Source organism: Scylla paramamosain, chromosome 4 (assembly GCF_035594125.1).
Source record: "Scylla paramamosain isolate STU-SP2022 chromosome 4, ASM3559412v1, whole genome shotgun sequence".
Lineage (NCBI taxonomy): Eukaryota > Metazoa > Arthropoda > Malacostraca > Decapoda > Portunidae > Scylla > Scylla paramamosain.
The window spans coordinates 31,307,027-31,329,567 of record NC_087154.1 but is presented as its reverse complement, the minus strand read 5'-3'; the positions used below and the strand labels follow the sequence as shown (position 1 = coordinate 31,329,567).

Sequence of the window (22,541 nt, the reverse complement as noted above, 5' to 3'; positions counted from 1 at the left end):
TTCGGAAGAGAAATAGTCATAAACTACTAAATACTATACGATGGTTGTAAGATAGTTTTCTAGTTAGATTTAGCTAAGGAGATAGAAAAAAAAATATTATTTTTAAATATTGCATGCTAGGTGGGAATCCTTTCGACAGTTTTGCAGAGCTTGGTTCCTGACAATTTACGGCGTGTGTGAAATGAGGCCGTGGTGGCACCAGTACAGCAGTGTTACATGTGCGGGGAGTTTTTGTCAGCAAAAGAAAAGTCCCGGGAACATAAGAAAGCGGTAAATGAGTGAGTAAAGGTGGCTTAGAGAGAGAGAGAGAGAGAGAGAGAGAGAGAGAGAGAGAGAGAGAGAGAGAGAGAGAGAGAGAGAGAGAGAGAGAGAGAGAGCGCAAAAAATACGATTAGTTTACTATAACCTTTCAACTGTATCACGTAAAGTCAAACATGTTTTTATTCAAAGGTTTCCAAAGTTTCCTAGAAAAAAATCTGAGTAGAATAGCTTCAATAAAAAAAAATAAAGATTTTATTTAATTTTATTTTACATCTGTTAATGCATCCTCACCGTAAGAGTACTGTTTTCTTTCTCCTCTTTATTGTAAGTGCACGAAACAAAAACAGCAATAATTCCAAGATTACACTACGTAATGTTGCACGTGCCTTGAAAACAATCACCAGCTGTTATTGCAATTCCCGGTAATGTTGATGTCAACGTGTGTGTGTGTGTGTGTGTGTGTGTGTGTGTGTGTGTGTGTGTGTGTGTGTGTGTGTTAACATTGTTACCTGAACGCCATCGCGTGTGCATGCCGGCCGCCGCGTCGTGCAGTGGCTGTGGTGGTTGGCGGGCGAGGCTGTGGCGGGGCAGGTGTTGCTGCCACAGGCGTGGCCGCAGTGTGGAAGCGAGCAGCAGCGTTTGCTTGCTGAGAGGCGGACACGTGCAGGAATCCCGCCTTTCTGTACTAGTGTCACTTTGGCGTGCGAGTGTCCTGCGTCCCTCAGCCAGCGAGAACAAATTAGTCCCTGGTTGGAGGGAAAAACTACATGAGTCCGTCAGTCAGTGTGCCTGCATGTTGTGAGCGTGGAGGGAAAATTTACTACTTGGTTTGGTTTCTCTTTTTCATCTGAATGTCTTGCTGAGTACACGGGCAGCGCTTTGATCGCCAGGTGGCGCCACACCTTGCCTCGTGATGGGTCTGATGGACGCAGTGAGAGGCGGGAGGGAGAGAGAGAGAGAGAGAGAGAGAGAGAGAGAGAGAGAGAGAGAGAGAGAGAGAGAGAGAGAGAGAGAGAGAGAGAGAGAGCGTACTCGTATTTCAGGTTGATGTTAATTTTCTTTGTCTCAGTGTGCATAGTCAGAATGAATAAGGTTGTTCTGTCGTAGTACTTTTAAAACTAAGCTTTCTTACTTATTATCAAGCTTCCTTACTTTTTATTATGTTATTCCTTATTATGGCTACTGGTACAATCTACTGTTTTTGCGTCCGATTTCGTCACATATAACTATTTTTTAACGTACCGGAGCATTGATCAGACAACTTTTTCTGTATAATGTTGACAAAAACAAAATTTTACGATAAAACTTTTTCACTCACTAATTCGTCACTAATATAATTAATTAACATGGGCAAATATTGTGACATTTTCCCCATATCTCTACATAGGATTGATTGGTGGATTTACTGATAAACTGATTGATATTGTAACACTACAATAGCTGAAAGTTATTTTTTTTCCCAACATGACTATACTTATTTAATAAATCAGGTGGCACAGTGGTCGTGAAAGAGTGACAAGGAGGAATGTGGCTGCTGCTGCTGCTGCTGCTGGGGACAGGAGTGTGTGGCAAGTGTGGGGCTGCTGCGGCGGGTGTTGACACGGGGCAGGGAGGGCGTGAGGCTATGGCAAGGTCACTCAGCGGCTGGCGGGGCATGTGGGGAGGTGCAGGAGGTGTGCGGGGCGATAGTGAAGGTGGAGGTAGTGGGGGGTGAGGTTCAGGGTTCTATAGACGGCTGAGACTGACATCTTCGCCCTCTGTTGACCGCTGCTCCGAGGTCTGCCGGCAGTGTGAGGCGGCAAGGTGACGTCTCCCTCATCGCTGCTCCTTGTCCGTCCACCGTTTTCTTCAGGTTTCTGCGTCGTTTCTTCGATATTCTGTGTGTTTTGATCTTCATTACACTGCTTTGTTATATGTCCCCGACTAGCAGTTAACTTGTCTGTCATCTTTCTCTTATTTTTGTACTTCTCCATATTTCATGTGTTTTATTTTCCATTACATTGTTCTGTTCTTTCTTTTCTATCAGAAGTCTGTGTAAACAATATGTTATAGCTTGCTGTTGTTATTGTCCTTTGTAATCCATTGTTATTTGTACTGTCGGATTTTTACGTAAATTCCTCCGTCTTTGCGTCACATTCCTCCCATTATTTTATGTTTTTCCTTCTTTATTTATTTATATCCTACGCTCATGTCAATGTCACCGTCTTCCTTTCTTACGATTTCCTTAATATGGAGAAGGGAAACACATAAATGAGAGAAAGACGATAAACACTCTAACTGCTAATACCAACTGCGAGATCTCGCTCGTAAAATGTATATATCATTTAAAGTTACAGATGATTAAATTATGAAATACAGAAGAGGAATATTTATACAAGATGTATATATCAATCGAAAAAGTGTTTTTTCTGTTTTCATTTTTGTATAAAAATTGAAATATGATTTTTATCTGAACCGTCCTCCAAAAAAACTCAAGACACTATTTTGCATATGTATAATTTATGCAGAAGAAGAATATTTATATAAAATATTTTGTCAATCGAAAAAAGTGTGTTTTCAATGTCTTCATTTTTTTTTTATTTTTTATAAAAATTGAAATATGGTTTTAATCTGAACCGTTCTCAAAAATCTCAAAACACTATTTGATATATGTATAATGGTTCTTTTATAAGTAATGAGCATATCACAGTTGTTAGGGAAAAATTCTTTAAATTAAAATTTTTTTGAAAATTTTTAACTTAGGTCCCGTACCTGTGGGAAAAAATTTCCGATGAAAATTTTTAATATAAGGCTACAGATGAATAAATTCTTAAATGCAGAAGAAGAATATTTATATAAAATGTATATATCAATCGAAAAAGTGTGTTTTCTACGTGTTTTAATTTTTGTATAAAAATTGAAATATGATTTTTATCTGAATCGTTCACCAAAAAACTCACAACACTATTTCACTTATGTATAATGGTTTATTCATAAATAAAGAACATATCACAGTTGTTTGGAAAAAAATTCTTTAAACTAAAATTTTTTCAATAATTTTAACGGGTCCGGACCTGTACAAAAAATTTCAAAAAATTTTCCGATAAAAATTTTTCGTCTAAGGTTACAGATGAATATATTATGGAATGTAGAAGAAGAATATTTATATAGATTGTATATATCAATAGAAAAAGTGTGTTTCCTGTTTGTCTTCATTTTGCTTAAAAATTGAAATATAATTTTTATCTGAACTGTTCTCCAAAAAAACTCACAACACTATCTTACACATGTATAATGGTTCTTTTATAAATAGAGAACATATCATAGTTGTTATGGAATAATTCTTGAAATTGAAATCTTTTGAAAAATTTTTAATGAGTTCCGGAGCTGTAGAAAAAAAAAAAAAAATAGAAGAAAAAAATTTCCGATAAAAATTTTTCATTTAAGGTTACAGATGATTAAATTATGAAATGCAGAAGAAAAGGTCATCCAGTAACAATTAGTTCATCCTTCCGTTCTGTTTGTGCCATCGGACATGCTTCATTCACACGCTCGCCGCCTAATCACGTCACGCAGCGCTGCATTCGTAATGAAAGGGAAATGTGTGTGAGATTAAATAATTGCAGAGTTGAATGGTTGACCTTCGAGAGTATTCATGTGAAGCTCTGTGGTTGTGAGAAGTTAAATGCAATAAAAGTTTGTCTAGTCTGGCGGAATGTTTTACTGGAGGCAGATGGGAGTCTCTTTTTGCTAATTTTGTTATGTACGGTTTGTATTTACCTTATAATTTGTCGCTGCTCTTCATAGATTACTTAATTATTACATTGAAATCTTAACCAGTGCACAATTGCCCAAAGAAATGGTGTCATATTGTACAAATTGTTTCTAAAAAGAAAACTCACTCCGGTAGCCAACCCCATCCTTCACATCTGCATTTCTTCATGGTCTTTGCTGAAACCTTAACAGAAAGCAGTTCATCAGTTTAACTAATTAATCAGTTTTAAAGAAATGAATTCACTGTGCTTTGTGATATAATGAACTGGTGCAACTGTACTTTGTTAATTTATCCCTCAGCTCTCCTCTCCATTGTCCATTACTCCCTTCATCTCCCAGCCACGCCCCCAGCCACCCTGGGAGCATTCAATATTCCGTCGCTCATTGCAAGTGGCCAAGGTTTGCAGCATCATCTCCCAAACAGAAGGAGAGGTCACCCACCCTCCCCCCGGCCATAGAACCCTTTCAGTCACCATCGGCCGCTCCATCCCGTTCCTCCCATCCCACCTATTCCTGACAGCTCTGGCCATCAAGAGACACCCGCACCTTTCAGGCCGCGAGACTGATACTGATGGTAATTTGCACCCACGCCAATTAGCTGAATCTACCCAGCCGAGTATTTTCCGACCTTCAAATCTAAGACCTTTTCACCTGCGGGTCGCGGGGCGTGTTTTTAGCCTCTGTGACGTGGAAAAGTAGGAAGGATACGCCGCACTGAAAGATAGGGAGTGTTTGTAATGTTTGGGCGGCGTCACTTTGTTGTGAGCTCCACGTCAGACGCTGTCTGGGAGTGCGGCAGCGGGTGAGTTGCAGTTTCTCGGCGCGGCTTTGCGAGGATAGGGAGGAGGATGAGGGATGCTGGTACAGGGAAGGGAGGACAGGGTGAGTGATAAGAAAGAAAGGGTGGAAGGTGGAGAGGGAGGGTTCAGGATGGATTAAGGAGGGAGGGCAGGGAAGGAAGGCAAATGGAAAAGTAAAGAAGTGAAGGGAGGGAGGGACGAGATGTTAGAACGTACAGGTTATAGAGAAGGAAGGATACGGCAAGTACTCTGAAGGGAAGGGTAAAGATTGATTGGTTCATTGAAATGTTCACTGCTCCTGAAGAATAAAGAGGTAAAAGAAATTATGATAGGAATGAGAGCTGGTAAATATAAAGGACGAAGAAGAGAGGACAGAGTAAGCATTGGGAAGAGAAGTTTAGAAGCTGAAAGAGAGATAGAGATGAGCATAGAGAGGGATAGGAGCTAAAATTCTATGCTAGTATTAGAACTGGGAAAGGAAAAGACATAAGAATAGGAAGGAATAGGGATCAGCACGGAAAGAGTGAATATTAGGAAGGGGGAAGTGGAAATAAGAAAAAGTGAGATGAGTATGGAAAAGGATGGAAGTTAGTAAATAAAAAAAAAAAATACATCAGTATTGGGAAGGGTAAAGAGGTGAAGATCAGAGGAAGCATGACGGGGCATTATGTTTGTGACTCACTCTTCTCCGCACACCGTTCTTATTTCTTACCTAAGTCTCCCAAAGCCAATACCAGCCTTCTGTGATTTATGAGTATCGTGGAGTTACATTGCTTACTTACAGAACAGCATACACACACACACACAGGCCAAACGAGAATGCGTCACAAAAATACGTGGATGTAGGAAAGTTTGTATATTTTTTTCACAGACCAGTGCTTCCCTTCTCTCTCTCTCTCTCTCTCTCTCTCTCTCTCTCTCTCTCTCTCTCTCAGCGGATCTGTCGTCAGGAAGGCCGCGGCTATCAGTAATTACTACGAGGGTTCATCAGTTCAGCACAACATCGTCATTAAGTTCTCCGCTCTGAGTGTAATTAATTGGTTCTCTCACCTGGCCGCCTGCTGCCTGCTGTCAGCGCCAGGCGACCGCTTGACCCGCCTGCGCTGCCGTGGCCCGGGGCTGGGAAGGCTGGAGGCTGGGGGTGTGTTAGGAGGTGGGAAGGCAGGAAGAATGCTTTTATTTCCTCTTGTTATTACCAATAATGTCCATAGATCTTCAATCGGGTTATTTTCATTAATTCGGTAAGAATGAAATACATGATTGAATGGATTAATACTCCAGGATAAGTAAGAACCTAACAGGATTCGAACACTCGGCAATGTATCTGTTGTCTAAATACTTTACCACTGAGCCACCGGAGACACAAACTGAGCCAATGTGACCCACGACCACACGCCTAAAATTCTGCATAAATGCGACTGTTGCTGTACGAGACTCAAGTAATGAAACAAACACCAAGCTGTACATTATTTGATACACTCAGTCCCTGAAAGCAGGTGGAGGAGGGCCACACCTCAAGGTTAGCGTGGGGAGAGAGCCAGAGTGACGCGCTGATGCCGTGGCGGTAAAAAATCCTAATCAGGAGGCAGTAAGCGTGTTCGTGATTGCCTGATTAAGCGTCGGTCTAGGGTCATAACTCAGACCTCCAGTAGCGGCGCGCCTCGGGCTGACGGGCGGGCCACGCGAGGTAACGAATTAGAGGCTGTGAAGCTATTAGAGGAGGCGGCTGTGGTGTGGGGGGGGGATGACAGCGGGAGTGACGCGCCTCGCGGGCCGGGGCGGCGTGAAGACTCATGTTGCTTCCTGGTATTCCTTCACGCTGTTCGGCTGTGTCCTGGAAGCGATTAATTCTCCGTCATAAAACAATGTGTTTGCTTCACAAAGGGTGACTTGACAGACAAGCAGGGACGAGGATGTCTCAATCTCCCGTAAAATCCTGAGATGACTATTTTCATTTGCAGCATTGCAAGTATGCAGATGAGTGTAATATTTCGACATGAGCATAACATGAAAGTGAGCAGTAATCGTCACACAGTGATCGTGAAGAGCTGCGAGTGTTCACCTCACCATTACTGACGTGAACCAGCATTAATTTTGTATTTTGAATCCAGACAATTTAATTCGTTGTGAGTCCAGATGATAGATGAGCACCAATCATCGGAATGTCTTAACCACGTGTGTGTGTGTGTGTGTGTGTGTGTGTGTGTGTGTGTGTGTGTGTGTGTGTGTGTGTGTGTGTGTGTGTGTGTGTGTGTGTGCGTGCGCTGAGGGAATTGCAACACAGGTTTGCCTTGCTCTACATGAGTGTGGGTGCCTGCTGTTCACCGTTTTCCTCCCTCCCCCCTCGCTTGTTCCCGCCACTCCAGAGGGCGTCGGCGACTCTTGTGATAAAAAAAAAAAAAAAAAGAAAAAAAAAACACAAAAATGACCCCAAGCTTTCTGCCACGCGGGACCTTTCAAGGCGCTGCGATTGTCCCCGTCATTAATTATTCCACTCACGGCCCGGGGTCCCGTAGTCCACGGCCCTCGTACAGAAACACCGTGGGTAGTCATGTATTTTTCCGCAGAAGACAGATAGTTTGGGCCTTGGTTCATGTTCTGTAAGGAAGACACGGATTAATTACTGATACGCTAAAAAATAACCATCTTATACAGTAAAAAAAAAAAAAAAAATCAGCGAAATTCCAGATGGATGTTTATCCTTCACTAAAAGCTCGGATAGCGTCTAAAAAAAAAAAAAGAAAAAAGAAAAAAAAGTTAGACCTGTTAAAAGTTCAGTGAATTGGCCGGGCAGACCCTATACTCTTTTTGAGTGTACCATCACTGAGCATTCAGGAAGGAGAAGCCGAAGTCTGTAATCATGCCATAATTTATGTATTTTTCGTGGCTGATGCAATCGGCTCATGTCAGACAACAGCCACGGGAGGTGTTTGCCGGAAGACATGACTCACTTCTCCGCCTCGTTTTGCTGCTGCTGCTCTGGGAGGGTTAGGAGAGAGGAGGTGGAGGGGGTGGTGCTGGCTGGCCAAGACGGAGCTTCCAAATGTTATGAGCTAATGGCCAGAGACCGTATTGCTAAACATTTCGTCATCTCATCTCTTGCATTTGACAGGCTGTTGTTGAAAATGGTTTCGACCATGTTTTCATTATTGTAGTGATAGTTTAACAAGGATTCTACATTATCATGAGAGAGAGAGAGAGAGAGAGAGAGAGAGAGAGAGAGAGAGAGAGAGAGAGAGAGAGAGAGAGAGAGAGAGAGAGAGAGAGAGAGAGAGAGAGAGAGAGAGAGACTAAGGACACGACCAGTCTTCACTGTGGCCTCTGAAAATATTCCTAAATCGAGAGCAAAGCGTCTAATAATACACGTCTATGAGGGAAGGGACATAAGAGATGCCTTGTTATAGAAGAACGTTTACTGAGAATAGACAGAACATAATATAAGGGAAGCTGCAAGAAGCCAGCAGGCCTACACGTGGCAGTCCCTTCATAAAACATACAGACGCATACCTACTTATCATCCCTATCCATAAATATATCTAATCTTTTAAGGCTTCCTATTGACTCGGCACTAACAACGTGATTATTAAGTCTCCGTACGCCAGGAGAGGGAGTGCCTTGTGACCCGTGTGTGGGTGTGGGTGTGTGGGTACAGGTGTGCGGGAGGGGCCGGGCACGTTTGGCCAATCCTTTGTTTTGAATTATTTATGTTTTCTTTCTGTTGCTTTGCTGAGTTGGCCGTAATTTGCATCCCATCCATCAGTGGCGTGTTGGTAGTGGTGACGCGGCGCCGTGGGGGGCAGGGGGGACGGGACTGCTGGCTGTCAGGCGCTGCTTTGTTCCTTTCCTCCCGGCGCCTTCAACGGAAGAGGGAAAGGTGGACAAGTAGCATGTCAAAGTACGTGTTACTGACTTTATCATGCTTCCACGTTCACGACGGTGTGTTTCCATCAAATAAAGTAAAAAGAATAACACTTTTACGCTTATATTTTATGTTTTGTTTTTTGTTTATTTGTGTTCTTAACGAAATACTTGTTTCATGCTTTTTTTGTTTTACTTTTAAACGTGAAAAATTTTACATGCCTTTTTGTTTCTCATGTGTTCTTAATGTGTTATTCATTACACACGTTGTTCATACATTTATCTGTGTATTTATTTCTCTAACGTAGAAGTGATTAAACTATTTTTCAGTTTCTTCTTATGTGTTTTTCGTAATGTAACAATCTTGCGTTTATTTTCTATGCCATCTTTTGTGTGTTCATAATATAGCACTTATTGCACACCATTAATCCGTCTTTATTCTTAACGTAAAATAGAAGCCGCTTCAGTATCTAGACGCCTCAGCTCAGAACCTGAAGGGGCGGCGAGCTCTCCTGTGGTTCTTTATAGTGAGCGGAGAACTTCCCCGCCACACGTACACCTTCGTGGGCTTCCCGTTGAATGAAAACTTCTTCTTCAGCGTCACCTTAGAGCGCTTCAGTGGCTTCTCCGGCGTGGCGTCTGGCGAAGGAGACTCCGTAGGTGCAGGAGCGATGGTTGTGGATGACAGCGGTGGTAGGCGTGGGCGAGGGCGGCGGGGGTGCTGAGGTGGATGGCAGGGGTAGGTAGTGGAGTGATAGTGGAAGGTAGTGGAGCTTGGTGGCGGGGGAGCTGTAGTGGTACACCTTGCCCAGGGCTTTCCGTTGATGGAGAAGTCGATGTCCACCTGCCGGGGAAGGCTGGGTTATTGTGGCGCTGTGTGATGGATTGGGTATTGAGAAAATATTTTAGAAAAGAGTGTGTCTCGGGTAATGTTTATGTTCGTGTGTTTCTCTTTACTTCTTGTCTGATACCTTTTTGTTTGTGTTTGCTGGTGGAGACGTGTGGGTGCACTGTGCGGGTACTTGCCTTGGTGTGGGGCGGGAGGGGCACGCTGGCCAAGGCGGAGTCGTCAACGTAGTAGTAGGGCGAGGAGGGCAGTTGCACGTAGTAGATAGGCGACTCCCCAGGCTGCGGCGTGTCTTGCCTCACCCTGATGGGCTGGTCGCTGCCGCCGCTCGCCAGCCGCTGCAGCACCTGTGTTAAGGAGGCTCAGGGTAATTATGAGGTCAGAAGCAGACTCATTGCACTCAAGTGTCTCTTTGTATAGTAGTGATTGGTAATAACACAGAGGACATGCCCTCCTCCACCTCCTCCTCCTCCTCCTCCTCCTCCTCCTCCTCCTCCTCCTCCTCCTCCTCCTCCTCCTCCTCCTCCTCCACACACACTGACAGGCACAGTCTACAGGCGACGCCCTTGTCGGTATGCTGGGCCCGCTGCTTACAACGCCATTCATCAAGTTATGACGTCTTCATTTCATTCACTTTATTCTCGTGTGTAACTTTTTTTGCAAAAATAAATTAATAAATAAATAAACAAAGAAATAAATAAAAAAAAGAAATAAAGGATAAGTAAATGAAATCAAATAACAAAATAAAGATAAATAAATAGATAAATAAACCAATAAATGAATATATAAAAGACTAAGAAAATAAATAAATCGATTAAAATAAGTAAATAAATAAGAAAAGTAAATGAATAACATAAATGATGGGATAAATAAAAAGAACCATAATGAAGCTCGAAAGAAAACCAAATATTTATATTCGAGATGCATAGCCTGCTCCTCGTCCACGCCGTGAGTGTGGCCCGTGTGAGGGGTCGGCGCCCCCATCACCACCACTGTCGCCATTGCTGTGCGAGGCTGTGGTGATGAGCCGCGGAGTGGAGCCTTTGTATCTGTTTAGAGGCTTGGCAGAGATTGTATTGTGAACCTTTATTCTCTAATTACATGTAATTTTCTTAATTGTTTCAATGACAGCACAGCGAACAATGACTCAAGAAGAATAACAGTTCTCGTAGGGAAGACTGCATGAACAATTTCGGAGCAACAACCCGCGCCAGGCAACCCAGGTGACCCGAGTGGCGCTGCTGGTGCCCGCTGCTGCCCTGCAGGCGTGCGGCCCACTCTGAGTCCACTTGGCAACGTCCATGCGAAACTGATAATGATATGGGGCCGCGGATCGAAAGGATGCGTCATGTAAAAAAGCCATGGGGCGTTCTGTTATCTCTGGAAATCATCACTTTGTTAATGGGAAAAGCGCGAGACGAGAGGAAGCCTTGGAGGTTGAGAAGAGGAAGAGTGCCATGGCGGAGGAAGGAAGGGAGAGCATGTAAGGAGGAAAGCTGCGGAGGATTAATGTGGAAAAGTAATGAGGAAGGAAGGAAGACATTAGTCACTAATGAAACTGAAGGTGGGAAACTGAAAGTAGGAAATGATCGTCGGGGCGGTGAGGGAATTTGTGGTGCGAGATGCGGGAAGAGAGAGAGAGAGAGAGAGAGAGAGAGAGAGAGAGAGAGAGAGAGAGAGAGAGAGAGAGAGAGAGAGAGAGAGAGAGAGAGAGAGAGAGAGAGAGAGAGAGAGAGAGAGAGTTTACGCTAATATGAAAAAAAAGCTGAAAAAAACTGCACTTACTGAGCTAACGGAAATTTTTTTTTTCATTTTATCCCCACCTGTTGCCTAATTAGAACCAAGGTGACCTGATGCGCCGCAATAGCAGTAAAAAAAAAAAAAAAAAGAAGAAAGCTACACAAAGGAAAGGGAAGAAAACCAGCAAAGCCACTTAGAGTCACCTCGCGTTTTCCTGCTATTAAATAACTTGAGACTCATCGTAGAGAGAAGATTCGAAACTCAGGCGGAAGCGAAATGCAGAGGACTTCCGCACCTATTATTCACTTGCGACGCGACGAGACTCACTCATCCTGCACTGGAGTTGACCTGACCTGACCTCCTGACCCGCGGCACATGACCTCTCGCCGCCAAGCCCTGGAGAGGCGCAGGAAGTCTAAACCAAATCCTCTTGTTACAGTGAACACTTTTCTTCATTTTTTTTTCCCGTTTTCTGTTTTGTTGTGTTTCCTCTTTCGCGCACATGTGTGTGTGTGTGTGTGTGTGTGTGTGTGTGTGTGTGTGTGTGTGTGTGTGTGTGTGTGTGTGTGTGAAGGAGGAGGACAAGGACAAGGACCAGAAAAAAGAAGAAGAAAAGAATAACAACAACAACAACAACAATAATAATAATAATAATAATAATCATAATAATAATAATAATAATAATGAGAATAAGAATAAGAATAAGAAGAAAATAAGAACAAGAGGGAAAAGGCAGAAGAGGAAGAGAAGAAAAGAAAACGTCTGCAAAACAGGAGGAAGAAGAATCAATTTAGCTCACCTCCAGTGTGGACGAGGAGCCGCGGCTCCATCCCGCTGCCCGCCTCGCCGCCACCACCACCATCATCATGACTGTGGGCAGAGAGAACCACCTGTAGAGCCCCACCGCTCGGCCTGATCTCTGCTGCAAGAATGGTGCAAGGCTGGCCGAGGAAAGAACACAGAGGAAGCACAGCCACCTCTATAGCTTTAACTGTGTTGATGCAAGACAAGGAATAAGAAGAGAACAGAAGTGGAAGATCTATGTTGATGGTTTAAAAGTACCTCTCTCCTTTCTCTGTTAATACATTTTTTTTCCATAATCAGATGGAACTTTTTAGTCACTTTTTTTTTTTATTGTATTACAGACTTTAGAATACTTCTGTAGCGCGGAAAAGACAAAATCGACCTCCCATACTCTTTATTCTGAGTGTCCGTGTTAACACCTTTCTTTCTACAGTGCTCCAAATGTTAGCAAAAGACGACCATAGCAGTGACAATATTAATAAATAGATAAATCAGTAACATTTGAAAATGTGAGATGTATAAGAAAATAAGTAAACAAATAAATAGACGGGCCAAAAAAATACGTAATGAAAGGTAATTGAAAAGCAGAGAAGCAGTGCATTATCAAGAGTGACTTAGGAATGAACGGTTCTGATTCCCACTTTTTTTAAAGATTGAACTTTTGCAGCTTTCAGTCTCCAACTTGGTAAGTTTCTGTGCGGTGAGCAGAGACGAAAACCGATCCATCTAGAGACAGGGATGCTATATAACTGTACAGCTTTCAGATACTGGTGGAAAGTCTCAGCGTGGGAATAGAACTTTACGGTCACATGTAGGCAGTCACGCTCACATTTGATCACACTTCACTCAAGAATACGGAACTGAAACCGCTCTTATTCGGAGGGCGACCAGTTGTTAGTGTAGTTCAGATAAGAGAATAACAGTGGCATTAACGTAACATAACTTAATCTAATCTAGCTTAACCAAATCTAATCTAACCTAACCTAACCTAACCAAATCTAACATAATATAAACCACTGTTGTTAATGATCTAGGTTAAGTTAGAATAAGTGAATGGGTAATGGTGAGTGGATCCTTGCTGTTCCATTGCATCATTAAGATAACTTGGAATACTCATCCCACGAGATAAGCTAAAATGCAACACTCAGACAGGCTCCAGTTATCGTAATAGCACTCAGCGGGTTGTGAGAGCAGTGCCGTGTGGGAACCTGTGAGGGGACGCGTGGTGAGGAGCAACATGGAGGAAACACAGCGCCTCACACGACTTTTCTGGGTGAATACAGGCCGAGGAATGACAGGAGGGGATGGAAATGTACGGTGATGCTTAGAAAAAAAAAAAATAAATGGATGAGTAAATGGAAATAGAAAAGAGAATATAGATAGATAAATGAATAAACACACACACACACACACACACACACACACACACACACACACACACACACACACACACACACACACACACACACACACACACACACACACACACACACACAGGCTCAAGGTTGCCTCATACACCCCCGTGGGAACTTGTGGTGGACAGCAGACGAACGGGAAGCGTGATGATGCGCGCCGTGTGTGTGGGAAAGATTTGAGTATTAGTGAAGGAAATAAAAAGAAAGAGGGAAGGAAGGAGGAGTTTCGCTTGAGTAATTCAGTCACTCACGAGAATGAATGATTGTGTGTGTGTGTGTGTGTGTGTGTGTGTGTGTGTGTGTTCAGAGATATGTTGAGAAAAAATGTTAATGACTACTGTTACTTTGTTGTTGTTGTTGTTGTTGTTGTTGTTGTTGTTGTTCGTGGTGGTAGTAGCAGTAGTAGTAGTATTAGCAGCAGCAGCAGGAAGCGAAGCAGCCACACCAGGGGAATAACAAAGCCACATCACTCCACCACTCTCAACTCTCTCCACATCCACCTCATCTCATCCCCACTCCTGCTTCTCGCAATATTTCGTCCTTCACTTCCTTCCTGCAGCTTTCCCTCCTCCTGCCTCGCCCACCTGTGCCTTCTTCTCACCCCACAGGCAAAAATAAGCAAAAAACAAATTATTTACTTAGTTTTTGGTTGCAGAGAAAAGTTTTAGTAATCTGCAGGCTTTCTAACAGACGACTGGTATGGTAGAGAGAGAGAGAGAGAGAGAGAGAGAGAGAGAGAGAGAGAGAGAGAGAGAGAGAGAGAGAGAGAGAGAGAGAGAGAGAGAGAGAGAGAGAGGGGGGTTTATAAGCATTAAGAATCAGGTTGAGTTATTGGTTTCAGTCACTTGGATCTTGTATATTTTTCGTTTTTTTTTTTAAGCAAACTGGCACAAGGGCACAAAAAAAAAAAGTCGAAGAAAACGCTTATTAGTTTCCTCAAGTGAAGTTGATTATAAAAGTTTCAAATGAGTTAATTTAGTTCAGGATGTGTACTGACATTCCTCGCTTGAAACAGTTTATTCTGTCTTATGTGCACCTCATTGCATAACACGAGTCTGTCTTTCATTTTGGTGGCTTCTTGCAGCTTCCCTTCTTTTATTAGGTTCGTATATATTTCTGCCTCCTTTCCGTCGTTTCCCATACCAAGACAATGCTCCTTCCACCTTTCCCTAGCCTTACGTTTTCTGTCTTTTTCCATTGTTCTCCACACTAAGACCAAGCCTCTTCTACCTCTTCCCTGCAGACTCCCAAACCTCCAAAGATTCTCCGTAACAAGAAAATTCCTGGGAGATATCGCACGTACAGAATGATCAAACTGTGTAACGCGACTGGAACTTCTTTCTATTCTCCGGAGATTTGTAGATAAGCGCTCCTTCTTCTTAGCTTTGTGTTGTTTTTGGCCAGAATCCTTTATAATAGAAAAAGAAGAAAAGAATATATGGTTAGGTGATGGCGACACGAGAGTAAAGGGTAAGGGAAGGTGTGTTAATTTGAGGCAGGTGAGTGTGGGGTTGGTGGAGCAGGTGTGTCGGGACCCTGTGATTTGCGGGCGTTGGAGGGCAGAGGCCAGGGTGACGCCGAGGCCCCACAGATGCCCCTAGATAGCCTCCCTCAGCTTGCTGCATGCCACTGACTGTTATTACATCTTTATCTATTAGTGATGCATGGATCTCTCTCTCTCTCTCTCTCTCTCTCTCTCTCTCTCTCTCTCTCTCTCTCTCTCTCTCTCTCTCTCTCTCTCTCTCTCTCTCTCTCTCTCTCTCTCTCTCTCTCTCTCTCTCTCTCTCTCGTGTGTGTGTGTGTGTGTGTGTGTGTGTGTGTGTGTGTGTGTGTGTGTGTGTGTGTGTGTGTGTGTGTGTGACTGAATAATGAAAGTCTCTGGATCTGATGCCTTTTTACCTTTTGGTCAGAATAACCTGTCATACGAGACGTTTCCGACATTTCAAATCTTTATGTCTTGGGTCTGCATTAACAGTTTGCCATTCATGCTATCCACCGACACCATTTGTCCAGTTGAGTCCACTTCTCCTCCCGCTCTTGATGCGGCGCCTTACATGAATCACTCAATCAGTAAATCAATAAATCATTTCATTAGTCAGTGTCTTTCCCTCTTGGCTCAAACAATTTTAATCTTTGCATCAAAATCTCTGATGGAGTTTTGGACCAATGTCTAAATTCAAAGCGTTTTACTGATGCCATCGCTTCCAGGTGTACTGTTCACTCAAAGCCAGTAATGAAATAGATGTCATTGGATATGCTTAGATCGATTAGTCAAGTGTATGAGCACAATATTATGAAAAGGTTCACCTAATACCCGGAGAGGAGCAGGTGTGCATCCGCTGGACGATCCGCAGGTAGATTCCCTGCCCGTCTGAGGCGTCTCATGGGCATTGTTTATATTTGGTCAATGTAATTTCATGGATGTTTTCAGATTTTTTTTACTTTTTTATTTTATATTTTATAATTATTATTCTTTTTTTGTTGGGGAGGCGAGGCATGAATCCAGATTGGTTTCATACGTGCATACGAAATTAATTACGATGAAATGGTGATATAACGATAAACACAGCCGCTCAAAATTGTCCTCTTATATATTAACCTTCTTTTACTTTTCTCAAGTTTATTGTCACATAGTGAACTCTACACCTTTCCTATATCCAACCTTGCATATTTTGTGTCCAAGCTTTGAATTATTCTCCTAATGTAAACATTTCTGTACTTTTAACATATTTCTCCAGTGGTCAGTTCCAGGGCATGTTGTTTTCAGCTCACACAATACAATTCAATTCCCAGTTGGCTGCCGATCGGAACAAAAAGCTTCACCACGGCACGCAGCACTGGCTGGCCGCAGCCCGGGGACTGGCTGACATCCCTGGTTCTTCCCTGGCCGATGTAATCACAGGCTGAGGGAAAGACGAATGGTGCGAGGAGGGCGTGGCGGGGCGTTTTTTGTCACTAAGCAAGACATTACGAGTCCCGCGGGCGTGATTATCAATTTTGAGGGGCAGGAAGTGACCGGAGAGTGCGGATGCTTCTTCCTTATCTGGACACGCTGTTACTGGTGCCTTGAGGGGAGCGGCGAGCGAGCAGACACCTGTTATTTTATTTTTAACCTACTACATCGTGTTATAATTCTCGCGTTTCTGTTTGTCGTTTAAATGACTCAAAAGTGTTTTCTTGAACACATGTAATGGGTTTGCTTTATGTATGGCAGTGTAATAGTTGAACTTTGTTGGCGGTCTTACGTTTCACTTGTAGCTGGGGTATGGTACTTGTTAAAAACGACCAGCCCGTGACGCCCCTCAGTCCGCTGCAGGTGTGGCGTCACGGAGAACACGCATGTGTGTGCTGAGATTTGTCGGATACAGCAACAGGTCGCTTGGACACAGTAAGGATGAAAAAAAAAGTGTCAGGATATTTGAAATACAAAAATAAGACAATCAGGAGCAGCATGAAGATTGTCTAAATGTAAAATATGTCTTTATGATGCTTCTATTTTGCAGGACAGAAAAGAAAAGAGAGAAAATATTGCACCTCAGGTGACACCACCACGTACAGCACAACAGAGAGCACACATTGCGCACACATTCACTACTCGTGTCGTCTCAAAGATGACCCCGTGCCCCTCCGAGAATTCATCGCGGTAAACAAACCGTGACGTGGAGTGTCCGGCCATTATTAGTAGTACATGTATTTCCGGTGCTCATCGCACACCACATCCTCGTTCACCCAACCTGCGAGCCTCGCTTTGCTGTGCCCCGATCTCTTGTTGATTCCTCGGTGTCTGTGTCGGGAGGCGAATGTGATTTCAACCCCAGCCGAGCGTGTGAATGGAGGTTGGGCAATTGGAGAGAGAGAGAGAGAGAGAGAGAGAGAGAGAGAGAGAGAGAGAGAGAGAGAGAGAGAGAGAGAGAGAGAGAGAGAGAGAGAGAGAGAGAGAGAGAGAGAGAGAGAGAGAGAGAGAGAGAGAGAGAGAGAGAGAGAGAGCCGGTTGGTTGCTTCTTCCTAAAAAAAGAGAATGAGAGAAAGATTCTGGCTGTTTTTTTTCCACTTTCCGAAAAGAATCGGAATCTTTTGAACGCGGGCATACTCAGGGTTACAGGGAATGTTATTTCTTTCAAAAGAGTTAGGGACAAGTCACTGATGTCTCAAAATGACTGATTAAGGAGTGACTTGCTCATCCCTCAATGTTTCGGTGAATAAACGAGTTTGGCAGCATTGGCGGGTGTACGCAATCCAAGACACTTCGTGTCACCCTTCCCTGCAGCGGTTTTATTGCAACACTCGATGGGTTACGGAATAATTACCATAAGAATTAACGATTAGCGAAGACAAAAGAATCGCAAAAAGTAGCCTTACAACCCAGGCTGATCCGTCTTTTCTTCAGTCACACGTCACACTTCCACGAACAGTGACACATGAATGTATACATTAATGAGTAGTAATTGAAAGTTGAAGTAAAAAGTAGTATTAGCGAAAAGTTTCTTGTCAGACCGATGTTAAAGTGGATGATTAATTGAGAATGAGAAGAATTAATAATCGTATGAGTCATGACTGGTTTATCCAGTCCGTCAAACCTTGGCAGGGCATGAAATGAAGGGGTCAAAATTTCATTGAAGACATAAATTGAATATTTGCTTCAAAAAGTTTTATCTGCTTAATTGTCATTTCTCATCAGTGTTTATATATTTGATTTACTTATGATTCATGTCCCAAAATGAAAGAGGCTTTATGATTGCCTGTGTTTCTTTATAATAGCTCTGGGTCAGCTGAAAGCAGTGGCAGCGGGGACTCATTCCCACGCCACCCTGTCCCGCGGGGTGAGCCTCAGCGTGGCGGGCGCCGTGCCAGGCCGGGACAGCCTCACCTCGCCTGGTGCGTGGCCGCGAGGCGAAACATGATCGAATGTTGCCCAAAAAGTGTTCCAGGGAGAGGAGATGGTTCCCGAGTTATTATGCGGCGTTGCCACCTCGCTCACGCTGGCCCGGCGCACGGACGACCTTGCCGCGGTCTTTGCCAAGGTCAGGCGTGAACGCGTCGCGCCTCCCTTTTCTTTTTTAGTGGTCTGGACGATATACGGTGTACGATGATGGCGGGACGCCGCAATGAGGACAGTTTGGGCCGATGCAGTGTCATGCTGGCGCAAGCTTGCAGGAAAGCAAGGAAGTAAAAGTGTGAGTGGTCAGGTGGTGAGGGTGGTGAAGGTCGTGGCGGGCAACCAGCAGACAACTGGCACCGCCGCTCCGGGGACACTCACCTCGCCTTCCCTGCAGTAAAAAGCCAAACATGGAGAAAAACGATGCCCTTTTTCTCTGTTTCGGTAGGGGAATTTTTTTTAGACAAAAACTTGATAATTAGATCCTGCTTACAATACTTTAAAACTACGGTGATCATTACTACTACTACTACTACTACTACTACTACTACTACTACTACTACTACTACTGCTACTACTACTACTACTACTACTACCGCCTCCCTGCCTTAGCCGCTGCCCATCAACCTCTTTCGGCTGTCCCCATCGTCCGCCTCACTCACTCTGGGGACGGAATGTATTTTATTCCCGGGCAGCCTCGCATCACGCCATTAATCCTCCCCGCCTCGGGTGACGCGGGGCGGCACCAACCACAGCATCTCCTGGCGACCTGATGGACAGCAGCAGTGGCACCCACCATTGCCTGCACTTGCGTGGCGCTGCAGATGTGTTGAAGAGACTACTTTTTTCAAGACGAATGAGATATTTATTCCAAACCTTGCTATACATTTGGTTGGTTAAGTTCACTGCTAGATAGACGGTTATTTAAGTGGTTGGTTGCAGGAAATCACGACTTGCAGTGTTTTGATATGATTCCAAATGAATCCCGTAAGATTAATGTTGTACATGACAAGTGTGGGTGGTGGCAGTGTGCAGGGACCCTCCATAAGGACGTGCATTGACTTCATGACTGTTATGTGAACAGTTATAAGTGGTTACTGCACTTGTCATGCATGATTATAACACATTATAATATATATGATTTTCATTTGTAGACATAATTGTATCTAATGGACTGACTAATTGTAGTGATAATAATTGCACTTGGTGGAGCGGAATGATTTGCTGGAAACATCACAACGTGTCTCTCCACAACGGACCAAACTTAGGGTGATGTTTTTCGTGGAGTTGGTGATAGCGCTGCTATGCGAAATATCTTTACGTAAGTTGCAGTTGCACCGGGTGAGCCTTTGGTGGGGCGTGGCATATCACGTTGCCAGCTACTTGACGGGTACCTCGCAACACGACCCGGTCACCACGAGAGGACTCTGTGACCTGCCTCCCGTTTGTTCATTTTTTGTCTGAAGCTAGGCGTGTGGTGGGCGTGATGCTTACTCCCAGATTCGTCAGCGCCTTTCTTTGTGACTCGTCTCTGGTGATGGCTGAGCTACATGTGACAGACGTGGTAAAACCTGTGGGGAAAGTTGCGTAAACTCGGAAACTTTAGCTAGGAAAGTTTGAAGATTAGTTGGTAACATTAAGGCGGAAGGGAACTATAAAGGGGAACCATGTAGCGACCATGCTGAAAAAAAAGGATTACCTCTAAATTGCGTGAAATGATGTTAGTGTCGAGGTTCACAGTTGGATGCTGAATTTTTTCATTGATGTCTTTTGAAGCTTCCGTGTGTGTCGGCCTTGTGTTCATGAGCAGGGTGTCTCCTTTGAATTGTCTTTTTCTCGTGGAGTTTTCTGATTGAATTGTTTATGTTTTTTAGCTTTAATGTTCTTTATAAAATGTTTTCGTGTTTCGTGTTTCGTCTTTCTGTTTCTTCCCTTCTAGAGTGGTGTGCACAGCTGAGGAGATCAGGCTGTGAAGGATTATGTTGATAAATAGCAAGTGATAGAGATCTGAAATGTCTGTTGTAGTGAAATTATTGTTTCAAGGAAATAATAAGCCCATTGTGCTATTCGTACTGTATGGAATGTTGGCACTTCACGTGGCAGTCGTGAACCTTGTATGTGTGTGTGTGTGTGTGTGTGTGTGTGTGTGTGTGTGTGTGTGTGTGTGCTTTCGTATATCTACGTAAACGAGTATGTCTGTGTATCTGTCTGCATATCTGTTTTTGTTTGCCTGCCTGCCTGCCTGTCTGCCTCTCTTTTTCTGTCTCATTCACTCATGTAACACTCTGGCGCGTGCACACAGTCACAGTGACATGACAGCAGCACAACACTCCCCACAGCACACCAGGCATCATCGTGGGCACCGAGCACTGACCCCTGTGCTCCTGAGGCGGCTCCTTCCTTCCTTCCTCTCTTCCTTCTCACGGGGACCTTAACTCAGCCAAGGTGACTCCCCTCATCAGGACGCTCCTGCACTCGAAGCACCGCGTATAATCAGTGGCTGGGAAGGGTAACTAATAGTGGCTTTTATGGTTCTTGCAAGTGAGTCTTTTGCCTGTCGCTGCGGAAATTGTTGAGGGCGAGTCTGCCGCCCCTGCGTCACGAAAAGGCAGTATAATAGAATAAGATTGGCGTTCTCTTGGTGCGTCTGCAGAACGGCGACACCGCGGAAGAAGGAAATGGACTCTTGCTCTAATTATAGCCAGCACTAAAAGTCGTCGCTGCTTCACTGCAGAGAAAATGTTTATGGCTGCAGTGAAGGGCAGGGTGGGTAGAACTGGGAAAAAGAGAGTGAGAAAGGGGAAAACACTGCAGATAAACTAAAACTAAACAAAGAAAGTAACGTAAAAAAATGGCAGACGAAAAACATTAAAGGATTTAAAGCACGTTATAACGGCTTGTCTTTTTCAGTTAAAATTGAAAGAATGCAAGGGGAAAAAGGAAAAAGGTCAGTGAACATGTATACAACAAGTAAAAGCTTTCATGTTTTGCGGAGATATAAAATCTGAAGCCGAGAGTTTCCCAGTCTTCCGTCATGGACCATTTGTATGCCTGTCACCACGCGTATGAATGGATCACTGACTGACATAGTTCATCGCAACATTGAGGTCATAAGGCGCTGCGCGGCACACGAGTACGAAAATATATATATGATAAGAACTACGTGCAACTAATGCTGTGAAGAAGCAAAAAACGTAAACATAAAGAAAGAAAAGGACGTTCATCGAAGTGAAAGAAGACTAATCAGTGTACAGAAATACTGAAGAAGGAAAGAAGGAAGGCTCGGGGAAACACACGACACTGGTGGTAAAGCTGACGCGACCTGCTGACTAACGAAACTAATCACCGAGAAAAAACACACACACACTCTCTCTCTCTCTCTCTCTCTCTCTCTCTCTCTCTCTCTCTCTCTCTCTCTCTCTCTCTCTCTCTCTCTCTCTCTCTCGCTCGCTCGCTCTATAACTTAAGGTCTCCCAGTCATACCCTCCGCATCTCTTTCTGCCTTGTCATCACCACGCCAATCAGATTACTTATTTTGTAATCGTCTCCTGCAGCTCTGGTATGCTGATGACGTATATAATGGAACTACTTTTGTTACAACTTTGTCTTTTTTATCATTTGTGTTAGGTGATGATGAGGCAGCACTGTTCGTCAATAGGCACTGTTATTTTAACATAAGTTTAAGGACAGAATTGATATTTTGATAATGATACCATGTGATTACAGAGAGAGAGAGAGAGAGAGAGAGAGAGAGAGAGAGAGAGAGAGAGAGAGAGAGAGAGAGAGAGAGAGAGGGGGGTAGTGTGTGTTCCTGTCTGCGTATTTTTCATATAAACAATAACATCAACAACAACAACAACAACAACAACAACAACAACAACAACATCAACCAAAACAACAACCATATCATCATCATCATCATCATCATTTTATAATCACAGTGCTGGGAACAATAGGAACTCGTTTTCCTTGGGTTAATCAGCCGCGTCCATGTTTGGAAGTCGCTGTGATTGAGGCTTGTCGTTCCTAAACAGGCGATAAATTGTTTTGTGGACAGGAAAATTGCACATGTTTGCATACACAAGGTTAAAGCGGCACACCTTGCGGAATTTATTGTGATTCAGCGGAGTTCACGTGCGTGCCCGGAATGTACGCAGCATACGCTCGTCAGACTCATTGAGGTGACT

General features: G+C 43.8%; 1 protein-coding gene and 1 long non-coding RNA gene across 2 annotated transcripts in view; one reads left to right on the top strand and one right to left on the bottom strand.

Moving 5' to 3' along the window:
• LOC135099998 (uncharacterized) overlaps positions 1–22,541 on the top strand; it is a 107,679-nt gene that overhangs the window by 41,019 nt on the left and 44,119 nt on the right. The window lies entirely within an intron of this gene.
• Positions 8,210–12,203, bottom strand: LOC135099996 (ecdysone-inducible protein E75-like). The gene is made up of 3 exons (XM_064002810.1): positions 12,059–12,203; positions 9,699–9,866; positions 8,210–9,516 (listed from the first exon to the last, which is right to left on the bottom strand). Exons 1-3 carry the CDS (start codon positions 12,125–12,127, stop codon positions 9,157–9,159), a joined length of 597 nt encoding a protein of 198 aa, XP_063858880.1. The 5' UTR covers positions 12,128–12,203; the 3' UTR covers positions 8,210–9,156.

Excerpts from the sequence above, each read along its gene's own strand:
- LOC135099996 (XM_064002810.1), bottom strand. The coding sequence starts at position 12,127 with ATGATGATGGTGGTGGTGGCGGCGAGGCGGGCAGCGGGATGGAGCCGC. Across the intron at positions 9,867-12,058 it reads GCTCCTCGTCCACACTGGAG|GTGCTGCAGCGGCTGGCGAG; the intron begins GTGAGCTAAATT and ends TCCTTAACACAG. Across the intron at positions 9,517-9,698 it reads CCCTCCCGCCCCACACCAAG|GTGGACATCGACTTCTCCAT; the intron begins GCAAGTACCCGC and ends CTTCCCCGGCAG.